Source organism: Plectropomus leopardus, chromosome 5, assembly GCF_026936395.1.
Source record: "Plectropomus leopardus strain MGB_pleo_1.0 chromosome 5, ASM2693639v1, whole genome shotgun sequence".
NCBI classification, from domain to species: domain Eukaryota; kingdom Metazoa; phylum Chordata; class Actinopteri; order Perciformes; family Serranidae; genus Plectropomus; species Plectropomus leopardus.
This window is the reverse complement of record NC_142180.1, coordinates 39304542-39320416: the sequence shown is the minus strand read 5'-3', so window position 1 is coordinate 39320416 and position 15875 is coordinate 39304542. Positions and strand designations below refer to the sequence as shown.

Genomic DNA, 15875 nt, shown 5'->3' with positions numbered 1-15875 from the left:
CACACACACACACGCAGACACAGTCTCACACACACACACACACACACAGTGACACAGTCACACACACTCTGAGCTGCCTTCAGGCCTGAAGATGTCAGTGAGAAACAGAAACAGTTAGTTAGAAATATTAAATATTAAATGTTAATATTATATATATAATATTTATAAATATATTAAATATTAACATATTCAGCCTGTGAGATAAAAACAAACTTTGTTTCAGCTTGCCTCAAGTCTCAAGGTCCTTATCAAGGTCCTTATGAAAGTGCTTTCCAAGGTCGTAGGTTGTAGCAGTGTGTACTTGTGTGAGCTGTGTGTTGTTGTTGTGTAGCAGTGTGTAGTTGTGTGTGAGTGTGTAGTTGTGTTGTAGTTGTTGTGTAGCAGTTTGTGACTGTGAGCTGTGTGTAGTTGTTGTGTATATCACCCAAGGAAAATCTCCCGAAAAAGAACACCTGTAACAGAAAAAGAGGAAGAAACCTCAGGAAGAGCAGCAGAGGATGATGAGGGATCCCTCTTCAGGACGGACAGATGAGCGATAGATGTAAATAACAAATGAATAAATACAATCATGGCAAAAAGGAAAGAGAAAGAGAGAGGGGGAGAGAGGGAGAGGGGGAGAGGGGGAGAGGGGGAGAGAGGGGGAGAGTCACAGCAGTAGTAGAAACAGATGCATGTCATATTACAATAACAGCAGGTGTGAAATCATTATTGCACTCTGTGATGATGATGATGATGAGGGTGACTGTGGGTCTGTGATGATGATGATGATGAGGGTGACTGTGGGTCTGTGATGATGATGATGATGATGAGGGTGACGGTGGGTCGGTGATGATGATGATGATGATGATGAGGGTGACTGTGGGTCTGTGATGATGATGATGATGATGATGAGGGTGACTGTGGGTCTGTGATGATGATGATGATGAGGGTGACTGTGGGTCTGTGATGATGATGATGATGATGAGGGTGACTGTGGGTCTGTGATGATGATGATGATGAGGGTGACTGTGGGTCTGTGATGATGATGATGATGAGGGTGACTGTGGGTCTGTGATGATGATGATGATGAGGGTGACTGTGGGTCTGTGATGATGATGATGATGAGGGTGACTGTGGGTCTGTGATGATGATGTAGGTGATGATAAGAGTCTTGTGCACTTGTTGATACGGAGGTGTCCAAAGACATGATCACAGCATTGTGTAGTTGTTGTGTAGTTGTACTGTAGTTGTGTGTGAGTGTGTAGTTGTTGTGTAGTTGTACTGTAGTTGTGTGTGAGTGTGTAGTTGTTGTGTAGTTGTGTGTGTGTGCAGTTGTGTAGTTGTTGTGTAGTTGTGTAGTCATGTCTCTGCTGAGGTGAAAACGGAAACGCTGATTGACGGTTTGAAAACTCTTTGATCAGTAAAGGATTATCCTGCTGTCACTGACTTCCTCTCCGTCTCCCCATCTATCTATCTGTCCTGTTGTCTGTCCTCTGTGTGTTGTTTGTTTCGTGTGTGTTGTCTGTTTCTCTGTCCCGTTGTCTGTCCTTTGTGTATTGTCTGTCCTCTGTGTGTTGTCTGTTCTGTGTGTGTTGTCCGTCCTCTGATGTTTGATGCTCTGAAATATACAAACAGACAAACAACTGAAACTGTGATCACAAGTCCTGCATGTCTTTGACATTGTCCTTCATGTCTTCGACATCATCCTGCGTGTCTCTGACATGTCTCTGTTCTGTCTTAGCACTCAGCGGGACACGTTGTCTTGAGCGACCTGCAGTTTTGAAGTTGAAGTTTTCAGAACATGTTGAAAAACTTCTGGTGTTTAACAGCTTTTACTTCAGCGTTCACACGCTGTCACTTTTCATTCTCAGGATTATCAGTTTGTTTCGATCGTGATTGTTGATTATCTGAGGTTATAGCCTACAGTTTTGTCTCATGAACGTTCTATTGTTGATACTGAATTTCAGCTGTTAACTGATAACTTGATCCATCAACATGAGTTTGTTGTTCGTCATAGATTCAAACATGAACTTTAACTCTATTTTCAGAATACGGTTCAGGTCTGAAACTGAAGACGCAGCAGCGTTCACATCAACCAACTCGAGTCCTCTCTGGAACTAAAGGAAGAACTTTAATCAGGACAGAAATCAACAGATGGCTGTCCTCGACATCTAACAGGTCTGATCTTTAACAAACCGTGTGTTCGTAAGCGGACTCTGCGTCCACTTCAGCGCTGTGAACTTTATCTACAACAAAGAATAATCTACGACATCAACGTGTGCTGCTGACGTGTTAAATTTTTAGCAAGAAAAAAAACTTTTGCGGTCTTCCAATCCTGCGGACAAACACATTTTCAATACTTGAGTTAATAATGTGACACACAAGCGCAGCGTTCACACTGGCAACAATCTCAATCAGATCTGAATCAGCTCCAGTTTTCTCCATCAGTTTTTCAGCAGAAATTCAGCATCTGTAATGGTGGAGTCAAAACCTGTGTGACAGTTTTCTGTTTGTTTATCAGTGTTTGTTTATGGTGTGATTGTTTATCAGTGTTTGTGTTTTCGTTGTGGTTGTATATCAGTGAGTGTTTGTCAATTTTCAAGTCAAGTCAGTTTTATTTATATAGCCCATTATCACAAAACATGGTTTGCCTCAGAGGGCTTTACAGTGTACGACATCCCTCTGCCCTCAGACCCTGGGCAGAGGGGGGGGGGGGGCACAGCAATAATATGCAATAAGATGCATGTCATATTACAATAATGGTAGGTGTGAAATCATTAATTGCACTCTGATGATGTTGAGGGAGATGATAACAGTCTCATGCACATGTTGATAGGGAGGTGTCCAAAGGCAGGATCACAGCATCGGCACAACCAGGACCAGACCACAATCAGGGCGAGCGGGGGGCACAGTATCAGTGCAGCCACAGCACGAGCACAACCAAAGGCCACGGTCAGGCACAGTCAAGGTTACGGCCGGGATCCAGGAAAACTAGGAAACAAGGGAGCAGGAACGCTCCGGAGAGGCAACAGGATTAGCGTAGTGCAATTCAACAGACCCAGGCTCTATAATCGTGAGCCCCAGGTAGTGAGAGTACCACATGGCTATCACAGATGTTAGGCTAAGCTAAACTACTGAGGCTAAGCTAAACTACTGAGGCTAAGCTAAGCTTGTAAATGGCAATGCAGTTGACAGACATGCATGATTTTCCGATGGCGGCATTGAGAGAAGGAAAAGGAGCTCAGCATATCAGAGGAAGTCCCCCAGCAGGTTAAACCTATGTCAGCCTAACTAGGGGCTGGTCCAGGCAGCCTGAGGTAGCTGAAGGCTCTGGTTCCTAACCTACTTTTGCAAACTTTGGGAACCACAAGTAACCCTGCGTTTTCAGAGTGCAGTGATCTTGAGGGTTGGTAAGGAACTATGAGCTGTGACAGATAGGATGGAGCCTGAACATTTAGAGCTTTGTAAGTAAGGAGGAGGATTTTAAATTAAATCCTGGATTTCACAGGGAGCCAGTGCAGAGAAGCTAAAACAGGAGAAATATGATCCCTTTTCTTGGTTCCCGTTAAAACACGAGCAGCAGCATTCTGCACCAGTTGGAGAGACCTAAGAGATTTGTTGGGGCAACCAAATAATAGGGAGTTACAGTAATCCAGCCTAGAGGTGACAAATGCATGTACTAATTTTTCAGCATCTGTTTGGGATAGGATATGTCTAATTTTTGCGATGTTACGCAGGTGAAAGAAAGCCGTCCTTGAAGTTTGTTTAATATGGGAAGCAAAGGATAAATCCTGGTCAAATAAAACTCCGAGGTTCCTTACAGTTGTGCTAGAGACCAAGGTAATGCCATCTAGAGAAATTACATTGTTGGAAAAGGAGCTTCTGAGGTGTTTTGGGCCAAGAACAATAACTTCAGTTTTGTCTGAATTCAACATCAGGAAATTACGGCTCATCCAGGCTTTTACATCCTTAAGACATGTTTGAAGTCTAGATAGCTGATCAGTTTCATCTGGTTTCATAGATAGATATAATTGCGTATCATCAGCATAACAATGGAAATTTAAGGAATGTTTTCTAATTATGTTGCCTAGAGGAAGCATATATAAAGTGAAAAGGATTGGTCCAAGCATCGAACCTTGTGGCACTCCGAAGCAGACCTTTGTATGTGCGGAGGGTTGATCATTGATGTGAACAAATTGGGAACGATCTGATAAGTATGACTTAAACCAGGCTAGTGACGTTACTTTAAGGCCAATTCAGGTTTCAAGTCTGTGCAGTAAGATTTGATGGTCAATGGTGTCAAATGCAGCACTGAGATCTAATAGGATTAAAACAGAGACCAGACCCGTGTCAGAAGCGATAAATAAGTCGTTATTAATTTTTACTAGTGCCGTCTCTGTGCTATGATGAACTCTGAAGCCTGACTGAAAGTCCTCAAATAAACTGTTGTCTTGGGGAAAGTCACAGAGCTGATGAGCAACCACTCTCTCAAGGATTTTAGAAATAAAGGGGAGATTAGATATCGGTCTATAGTTAGCTAAAATCTCAGGATCGAGAGTGGGCTTCTTTAGAAGAGGTTTAATGACAGCTACTTTAAAAGACTGAGGTACTGTTAATAAAGACGCGTTGATTATATCTAATAAAAAATTGTCTAATAAAGGCAAACTTCCTTAAGGAGCTTAGTTGGGATGGGGTCTAGCAGGCATGTTGATGGCTTAGATGCAGAAACCAAAGTATAGAGTCGATGAAGGTCAATGGGGGAGAAATGGTCCAAATAAATTTCGGGCCTTGCTGCCATATCCAGGCTATCTGAGTCCGGGGTCAGGTCAGGTAAGGTTAAGAGGTGATGGATTTTATCTTGAATAGTTATGATTTTATTATTAAAGAAATTCATAAAGTCGTCACTGCTGAGGGCTGAAGGAATACAGGCTCTATAGAGCTGAGACTCTGAGTCAACCTGGCTACAGTGTTGAAAAGAAACCTGGGATTGTTTTTGTTTTCCTCAATTAGTGATGAATAATAGTTTGCCCTGGCATGGCGGAGGGCCTTCTTATAGACTTTAAGACTGTCCAGCCAGACTAAATGGGACTCTTCCAGTTTGGTCGAACGCCAATGTCTTTCAAATTTTCGCGGTTTGTTTCAATTTGCGAATCTGGAGGTTAAACCATGGGACTAATTTTCTTTGTTTCATTATTTTCTTCTTGAAGGGTGCAACAGTGTCGAGAGCTGATCACAGTGAGCCAGTAGCATTATCAATGAGACAGTCAGTTTGAGAATGACTTCAGTTAGTAGTAGTGTTCTCAGTCAGTCGATGAAGGTCAATGGGGGAGAAATGGTCGAAATAAATTTCAGGCCTTGCTGCCATATCCAGGCTACCTGAGTCTGCGGTCAGGTCAGGTAAGGGCAAGAGGTGACGGCGTTTACCTCGAATAGTTTTTATTATTAAAGAAAGTCATGAAGTCATCACTGCTGAGGGCCGAAGGAACACGAGGTTCTATGGAGCTGAGACTCTGAGTTTGTGTGTTTTTTTTGTGGTTGTTTATCAGTGAGTGTTTGTGTTTTTGTTGTGGTTGTTTATCAGTGAGTGTTTGTGTTTTTGTTGTGGTTGTTTATCAGTGAGTGTTTGTGTTTTTGTTGTGGTTGTTTATCAGTCAGTGTTTGTGTTTTTGTTGTGGTTGTTTATCAGTGAGTGTTTGTGTTTTTGTTGTGGTTGTTTATCAGTGAGTGTTTGTGTTGTGGCAATGACGTTATTGTTGTCGTAGTGAAAATGTTCTCGTTGTTTCCTCTCTGTACGGAGAGCTCTCAGCAGATCTGTGCTTGAGATGAAACGATAGAAACATGATGAAATAATTTCAGCAGCTGCTCAGCTCTCAGAGGTTTTCAGCGCTCTACATCCGTTTCTTCTTCTTCTCTTTAAACTTTCTGTATCAGCCCCAGCAGCTGTTCTCCCAGCAGGCTTTGCTCTGTGCTGTGAGTGTCGGACTCCGCTTCATAAATAAACACCAGAGTGAGAACTCCTCCTCTGGACACACAAAGCCGCCTGCTGACAGCTGTCACCTGCTGACTGATGCTGCGTTCACACGCCAGCCACATGGCAACACTGTCACCAGCTACATCATCACCAAGGCGCCATGGAAGTGCGTGGAAGTGTTGCTCATCCACTGGTTACCGTAGTTATGTTGTCATGGTGCATGTGTTTGCTACTGGCGAGAGTTTGTATTTAGTCATAAAAATATCTGCTTTTGATCTGAGCTCCATTTGAACTTTTCAGCGCCATCACGTCCCTGAGTTACCGAGAGATGGCGAGCACAGTGTAGGCTCCCTGAGCTCAACAGCATCACTGTTGAAAATAAACTCTCTGATCGGTCCGAGTTTCACCGCCTCGTTGCAGCAGAACTGTTGCTGAAGTATTTGTAGTGCATCACGTCACATCATCAGCAGCGACACGTGTCGGCATCAGTTTAATGCTTCATGTCACAAAGGACCTGCAGCCTGTTGATGAGTCGCTCTCCGTGTGAACGCAGAACGACTGAACGGGAACGTGTGTCGGGTCAGGTGTGACAACCTGCTGACTGTGTGACTGTTTCCTCCTGCAGAGTTTGTGTCGATGCAGCTGCTCGTTAACTTCATCCTGCTGACGGCGGCTCCGTCCACTTCCTGCTGGAGGTCGGACACGCTGAGAGTCGCTGTGACCTGAGCTCTCACACACACACACTCACACACACACACACACACACACACACACACACACACACACACACATACACTCACGCACACACACACACACACACACACACACACACACACACACTCACACACACAGACACGCACAAGCACACACACACACTCACTCACACACACACACACACACACACACTCACACACACACTCACACACTCTCACACACACACGCACACACACACACTCAGAAACATCCATCTGCACACTGTTTGAGGAATGTTGAGATTTAGTTTTCTGTGGGAGCTGAACTTTTATTCAACAGAAACAGCAGTAAGAGTCACTTTCAACATTTTTCCACCATCAGGATCACAGCAAACAGAACAATAAGAAGAACAATGAAATAAACATTTACAGTCTTAATGCTCGTTGACTAGAGAAAGGTGGAACCTTCACAAACATTTCGGATACTGTCTTTGATTCTGAGCTCATTTTTATGAGTTTTCAGTGTTTTTCACAGTGTCAGGATTGAAGGGCTCAGCGTTCACATCAACACCCTCAACACCCAAAAAAATAATCCAGTCTTCTCTGTGACATACAGGTGTGAGTGTGAATGTTTAATCCAGATGTGAGTGTGAATGTTTAATCCAGATGTGAGTGTGAATGTTTAATCCAGTCTTCTCTGTTACAGATAGACTGTGGTGTGAGGATGATGTTGATCGGAGGTTCAGCTGAGAACAGATTTCATTATTGAGCTCTTCAGAGGCTGCTGGGCTTAAATAGAAGAACTGTGTGTGTGTGTGTGTGTGTGTGTGTGTGTGTGTGTGTGTGTGTGTGAGAGAGTGTGTGTGTGTGTGTGTGTGTGTGTGTGTGTGTGTGTGAGTGAGTGTGTGTGTGTGTGCGTGTGTGTTAGAGAGAGATGGATTTGGAGGAGGTTACTTTCTGATAGAACCGTCCAATCAGAGAGCAGAACAGAATAATGAATGAATTCCCAGACAGACAGACTGAAGGAACCATTTGTCTGTCTGTCTGTCTCTGCCTCTGCCTCTGTCTCTGTCTCTCTCTGTGTCTCTGTCTCTGTCTCTGTCTCTGTCTCTCTCTGTGTCTCTGTCTCTCTGTCTGTCTCTGTCTCTCTCTCTGTCTCTGTCTCTCTGTCTGTCTCTGTCTCTCTCTCTGTCTGTCTCTGTGTCTCTGTCTCTGTCTCTCTCTGTCTCACTGTCTGTCTCTGTCTCTGTCTCTCTCTGTGTCTCTGTCTCTGTCTCTGTCTGTCTCTCTGTCTGTCTCTGTCTCTCTGTCTGTCTCTCTCTGTTTCTCTGTGTCTCTGTGTGTGTTGCTCTGTAACATTTGCAGAACCTGGCAGGCAGCCGTATTTACATGCATGCCTCAGTGCTGTCATGACTGTGACCTTCAGTTAATTTAATCTACAACAACAGTTACATCAGCCAACCTTTGATCTGTCTCCTGTCCCCTGTCCCCTGTCCCCTGTCTCAGACCACCGCTGTTGACATCACCAGAGGGGTGGGGCTTAGACTTCACATGAAATTGACCAGATGTGGACGTGTGGGACAGACAGACAGATGTGGACGTTTGTTTGACAGACAGATGTGGACATGTGGGACAGACAGACAGATGTGGACGTGTGGGACAGACAGATGTGGATGTGGATGAAGCTAGAGCGGTGTGGCGTCCAGCTGGCTGTGGGCCTGTGTGATTGGCTTGAGACAATGTCTCTTCTGTCCTCTGGGGCTGATGGGATGGTTGTGGGCTGAATGAGAGCCAGAGGGACTTATTGATCTGTCTGTCCTCTTTAATCAGACACAGAGACACAGAGACGCAGAGATGCAGAGACACTAAGACGCTGAGATGCTGGACACTGCCGAGCTTTTAGTGAGACAATTGTCTGGGTGCATTGTGTGCTGGGCAGCAGGCGGGGGCGGGGCCCCGGGCTTGCTGATCCCTAGCATCGGGGGTTCGCTCTGGGGACAGGGAGCGTCACATCTCTGGCAGGGAAGGAGCCGCAGCTGTGCGGGAGGTGGAGCGGGACCAGCTAGATATAGGCAAGCTGACCTCCATGCACAGCTCTGGCTCTGGAACCGAACCTCTGGACTCTCTCCTTTTTGGAGTTGCCCAGCGTAAAAGGGCACCGGGCAAGTGTGGAGATACAAGTCCTGGGCTGAGCGCCTCTATTCTGGAGTTCTCCCCGGAGAACGAGAGGCTCGCCTCGATGCGGCTGCAAGTCGCTAAGAGGAGGTCTGTGACTGTTGTTTGTGCTTATGCACCAAACAGTGGAGTACCCGGCCTTCTTGGAGTCTCAGGGCCGAGTCCTGGAAAGGGGACTTCATTGTTCTTCTTGGGGAATTCAACGCTCACGTGGGCGACGATGGAGTGACCTGTAGAGGCATGACTGGGAGGAAAGGCCTGCACAGTCCGAACCCCAGTGGTATTTTGTTATCAGACTTCTGTGCTAGTCATGGATTATCCACAACAAATACCAACCAACATTCACACACAGGCCACGCCGACATTCACACACAGGCCGTTCTAACGTTCAGCTCCAGAGGCCTTCACTCCACCTTGACCTCAGCCACGATTAGCACCAACACAGCTGTGACCTTTGACCTGATGATGCCATCATTCAGCAGATATCCTGTTAAAGACTCAGCTAAATAATGTCAGAGAACGTCCTGTCAGAGAACGTCCTGTCAGAGAACGTCCTGTCAGAGAACGTCCTGTCAGAGAACGTCCTGTCAGAGAACGTCCTGTCAGCAGGCGTCAGTGTGTTGGAACGGAAAATGTCGACATTCACACCTAATTAACATCAAACAGGAAGTAAACACAGCTGAAGCTGACAGAGCCGGTTCTTTGATCAGGTTGGTCTGTACGTGAAGTTAAGTTTAAGTGTGTGGTTGTCTGTGGATGGTTCCGAGGTTTGGCTCTGAAATTGGGTTCTGTGGTTTTTTCTGTGATTTGGTTCTGTGGTTTGGCTCTGAGTTTTGTTTTGCAGTCAGAGAGGACGGAGGACACAGGATAGGACCTGCAGTCAGAGAGGACGGAGGACAGTTGTTGTCTGTGCTTGTTGGTGAAGACGTTTATTTTATGGGTGAGATGTTGAGTTTTTGTCTCTGCAGTTTGTTCCTGCCTCAGATTTCAGCAGCAAAGAGATTTAAAGTTCTAAATGTTTAGAGATCCACATTTATGATTATTTTATCTTCAGATTAAAATTATATTATGATTTACACGGCGGGACGGTTACAGTTTGTGGAGGAACCGCGTCGTTTGGCCTCCGACTTCGGTCAGTTGAGACGGACACGTTCCTGCAGGATTCGTGTCGGAGAACGAGGGGAAATTTTGTGTTTGTGAGGACGGAGGAGATAAATCTAATCAGTGACAGGAAATGACCCTCTGACTGGGAGGACTGTTGTTGTCGGGGAGATGGTTTGAGCTGTGATTTCCCATGATGCCCTAGGACAGAACGGCGTATTCAGCTGTGCTGAGCAGAAACAGGAACAACAAGTCAGCTGCTTTTATTTCTCCTCAGGAAACGTTTCCTGCTTCAGTCGGCACAAACACCAAAAACTCTTTCACAATAAAACTCACTTTTATAATCCCCCTCCTCCTCTGTGGTTAAACTGTGGACGTGACGTGACGTGACGTGACGTGACGTGACGTGACGTGACGTGACGTGACGTGACGTGACGTGACGTGACGTGACGTGACGTGACGTGACGTGACGTGACGTGACGTGATTTGGTGTGACATGGCGTGATGTGGCGTGACGTGATGTGGCGTGACGTGATGTGGCTTCCCATCAGGCAGCAGGTTTCCGTTTGGTGTCCTCTGTCCCCCCATCTGCCCTCTAACAGACGTTTCTCTTCTTGCAGGTTTGACGCTTTTAATCCTTTAATATCCGCCTGTCAGAGCGTCGTCACGGTGAAGGGCGACGTGCCCTGCATCACCATGACAACAGAGAGCGAGCATGCCTTTGATGTGCCACTCGCTCTCTGCTGGTGTTTTCTTCTTCTGTTGTGATGAAGTGTCATGAGGACGACCTGCAGGGACTCGAACTCACGTCGCCGATCACAGGCGTCTCTGAGGGTCTGTCCTGAGCCATGAGGTCCGTCACCTCTCAGAGCAGACGCTGTTTACGGTGGCGCCCGTTCCCATCAGCGCCGTCTCTGCGGTTGCCGTGATACAGTGGAGTTGAATGGCGGTACACGCGGCCTCCGGTGTGCAGTGGTCGGGGCGCTGTCCTCGCCATCGGCTGGACACGAACGATGAATGACTCAGAGAATCGACTCGTTTACCTGCAGGATGAGTGTGACGTCACAGAGGTTAGAGGTCAAACTGCTGCTGACTGCAGGACTGTGGACAGACGTCTGTCTGTGCCCATCTCTCCGTCTGTGTCCGTCTTTGTCCATTTAGTACCGTTTGTTTCTATCTGTGTCCGTCTGTGTCTATATCTGTCCGTCTGTGTCTGCCTGTGTCCATTTGTTACTGTCTGCGTCCGTCTCTCAGGCTGACTGCAGGACTGTGGAAGGAGACAGACCTTTTGTTGTCATTGTCTCTGATTGTCCTCTCGATGCAGCTTCAGATATAAAAGACGTTCTCTGGAGAACAAACAGGCTCCTGCAGATTCCAGAGTGATGAAGAGGAGGTTCTGTGTCTAATGTGCTTTTGTCCCATTGACTTATATGGGACATCCAGTGGTGGACAATAATCTGATAGAGAGTAATGCATGTAATACATACTACATATGATTGTCTCTACATACTTCAGGTAATCCACACTACGTGTACTACATACTACTACAGACTCTGTACACGGTGTGTAAATATTAATGGATAATAGACTGAATGGTAGTAGTAGTGGTAGTAGAAAGTATTTGTGGTAGTAAGAGATTCACACTTACTACCACAGGTACTGCATATTACAGGTACTACAAGTACTGTACACTGTGTATATTACATTGTATGTATTTACAATAAGTCACAGCATGTCTTTAATAGTCAGAATATGCAGTAGCAACAGTAGTTGTAGTAGCAGTATTTGTAATAGAAGGAGTATTTTTAGTATTATTACAGTATTAGTAGGGGGAGATGTGACCACAGAGAGGAGGTTCTCTAGAGCACCGTAAAAAATGTGAGCTACAGAGCGAGGTACGAGCTCTGCTTCGAACCAACAGCTGAAGCTTTTTTTGTCCATTCTCCCATGGTTCTCTGATGGTTCTCCTGTGGTTCTCTGATGGTTCTCTGATGGTTCTCCTGTGGTTCTCTGAAGGTTCTCCCATGGTTCTCTGATGGTTCTCTGATGGTTCTCTGATGGTTCTCCTGTGGTTCTCTGATGGTTCTCTGATAGTTCACCTGTGGTTCTCTGGTGATTCTCTGATGGTTCATCTGCAGTTCTTGCAGTTCTCTGATGGTTCTCCTATGATTCTCTGATGGTTCTCTGATGGCTCTCCGGTGGTTGTATGATAGTTCTCTGATGGTTCCTCTCAGACATCAGACAGGATCGACTCGTCTGTTATTTCTGACGTCTGTTCTGATCACTTATGTTCTGTTTTATGTCTGATCCACTTTGACATGTTCTTACCCTGTTCTCCTCCTCCTCCTCCTCCTCCTCCTCCTCCTCCTTCTTGTTCTCCTCCTCCTGTAGAACCGGTTCCACCTGCAGATGGCGATGGGGGTTCCAGAGTCGGGTCTGTCAGAGCTGCTGCTGACAGTTCTTCGGCGCTCCGGTTGGCGTGAGGGAACCGTGGTTCTGTGTCGGGGGTGGGAGGAGGCACGGGGCCTCCTGCGGCTCCTGGAGGGCGGGGCCTCCTGGCAGGTGCGTGCCCTGCTGAACCTGACGCAGTCGGCGCATGACGACACTCAGATCCACGACTTCCTGTCCCGACACTTCCGGCAGAGCCCCGTGGTGCCGGCGGCTGTGCTGCTGTTTGGCGACGACCCGCAGTGCGCAGCAGCGGTGCTGCGCAGCGCTCAGGACCTGGGCCTCACCTTACCCATGGTGCACTGGGTGCTAGGCCAGCCGCTCAGCCCCGATGCGCTTCACGCCATAGGCCTGCCGCTTGGCCTGCTGGCCTACGGCGAGGTGGAGAGAAAGCCGCTCGACTTCTACGTCAGAGACGCCCTGCAGCTCGTCGGCCGCGCCGTCGCCGCGGCCACCCGGGTCAGACCGGACCTCGCCCTGATCCAGAACACAGTCAACTGCTATGACACGCCTGAGAGACACCTGTCTTCAGGACGGTACCTGTCCAGGTAAACACCGATACAAACTGATACACACATATACAACCACAGACACACACACAGATACACACAGATACACACACACACACACACACACACACACACACAGATATACACAGATACACACAGATACACACACACACACACACACACACACACACTCACACACACAGATATACACAGATACACACAGATACACACACACACACACACACACACAGATATACACAGATACACACACACACACACACACACACACACACACACACACAGATATACACAGATACACACAGATACACACACACACACACACACACACAGATATACACAGACACACACACACAGATATACACACATATACACACATACACACACACACACACACACACACACACACACACAGATATACACAGACACACACACACAGATATACACAGATACACACACACATACACACACACAGATAAACACAGACACATACACACAGATATACACAGATACACACAGACGCACACACACACACACACAGATACACAGCTATACACACAGATACACACACACAGATATACACACAGATACACACATACACACACACACACACACACACACATACGCTCACACACAGATACACACACAGATACACACACACACACACACACACACACACACACACACACACAGATGCACACAGATACACACACACACACACATACACGCAGACACACACACACACACACACACAGATACACACAGACACACAATCACACACAGATACACGCAGACACACACTCACACACAGATACACACACACACACACACAGATACACACAGACACACACATACACACACACACACAAAAACACACACAAACACACACACACAGATACACACAGACACACACACACATACACACACACACACAGATACACAGACACACAGACACACACACACAAACACACAGATACACAGACACACACACACAAACACACACACACACAAACACAAACACACACACAAACACACAGATACACAGACACACACTTGCTTTATTATTATTGTTGTTGTTGTCGTTACTGTTGTTGATATTGTTTTTTCTGTTGTTGTTTCTCTCGTTACTCTTGTTGTTGTTGTTGTTGTTTTTTGGAGGAACATGTTGCTGGTTGACCTGTTGTGATGTTGAAAAGCAGTTTGTGTTTTCAGTGAAACACGCTCACACAGAATAAACCCGTCCGGTCGGTGTGTCTGCCGGTTTCTGATCTGCATGGACTCGTTTTCCTGCAGCAGCTCGTTTGTTCTCGGTGATTCCTCCACACTCAGCCGGGAAACACGCTCACACACGCTCGTCTTCACACAACCTCGTGCTGAAATATGATCACGCTGAAATATATATTAATCTTCATAGATATTCATGTTGATTTATATTCATGGAAACAGCATGTGTGAATATAAACATGTTGAAACTTATCACGGAGCCTGCAGCTCTCTGCAGACTCGACACACAGGCTATCCCCAGGTCTCCTCCAGAACTGCACAGCGTTTAAAACAAGAATGTCCTCGGTCAGAGAACCGCACGGAGTCCAGCGTCCTCAGTCAGAGACTTGTGTTGGTGTGGGGGGACATTGCTCGTTGTGTTGATGACTTGGCGGTGTCTCTACAGGTCGGACTCTCTGAACCCTGGCTCTGCAGATTCACGGACAAACATTTTTAAAGTTCTGCATTTTGCTGCTGCAGCTGCTGAAATAAATAGGATCTTTATTTCAGAGCCTGGAGGCGTTGGATCGGCACTGTTCAGGTGCAGAGAAGATGAAAAGTTTCCTGCTAGCGGCTCTCTGCAGCAATTAAAACCGCACCGAGACGTGTGAGTCCGCAGAGCGGTCACCCGAACACTGTCAGAGAACCATTAGGCTGTTTTCAGATCTAACCCTAACCCAGTGTTCCTCAGAGGGCAGGCACCATCCCTCTGTGCTCGGACCCTCACAGCAGAAGAGGAAAAACTCAATCACAGAATGTTTTTGTTTGTTTATCAAATAATTGACAAACATAATTTGTGTTTAAACATGCGATATTCTCAGACTGATCAATGTCAGAATATCATCTGAAAGATTTCCAGCTTTTACTCGGGACGTTTTCCAAACAGACAGCGGGTGCAAGCGTCACCGGGAAATAAATACACTCTGTTTTAACAGGAGAACGCAGTTCAGATTTTCTGCTGAAAAAAATCAGCAGATTTCATACAATTTATTGATTATGTTCACAGAATATTCATCTATAATTCATCATTATTCATCTATATTCTGCAGGTTTTCCACATACTGTTTTCACGTTAAATTTGTCACCCTCATGAATCAGAAAAGCAGTTTAACATTACACCACAAGTTCTTTGCTATTCATCCGTCAGTGACTGTGTGTGAGTGTCAGTGATTCTCTGTCAGTGATTGTTTGTGTCAGGGTTTGTGTGTGTGTGTGTGTGTGTGTGTGTCAGTGATCGCGTGTGTCAGTGACTGTGTGTGTATCAGTGATTGACATACACAATCACCACTGACATACACAATCACCACTGACATACACAATCACCACTGACATACACAGTGGTGATTGTGTATGTCAGTGGTAATTGTGTCAGTGATTGTGTATGTCAGTGGTGATTGTGTCAGTGATTGTGTATGTCAGTGGTGATTGTGTCAGTGATTGTGTATGTCAGTGGTGATTGTGTCAGTGATTGTGTCAGTGATTGTGTATGTCAGTGGTGATTGTGTCAGTGATTGTGTCAGTGATTGTGTATGTCAGTGGTTGTTTGTGTCAGTGATTGTGTATGTCAGTGGTGATTGTGTCAGTGATTGTGTCAGTGATTGTGTATGTCAGTGGTGATTGTGTCAGTGATTGTGTCAGTGATTGTGTATGTCAGTGGTTGTTTGTGTCAGTGATTGTGTATGTCAGTGGTGATTGTGTCAGTGATTGTGTATGTCAGTG

The 15875-nt window shown here is 46.1% G+C and overlaps 1 protein-coding gene across 1 annotated transcript in view; it reads left to right on the top strand.

Moving 5' to 3' along the window:
• grin3bb (glutamate receptor, ionotropic, N-methyl-D-aspartate 3Bb) overlaps positions 1-15875 on the top strand; it is a 36165-nt gene that overhangs the window by 8065 nt on the left and 12225 nt on the right. Inside the window, 1 exon segment of the mRNA XM_088078244.1 lies at positions 12310-12914. Coding sequence (XP_087934370.1) covers positions 12310-12914 — 605 coding nt within the window.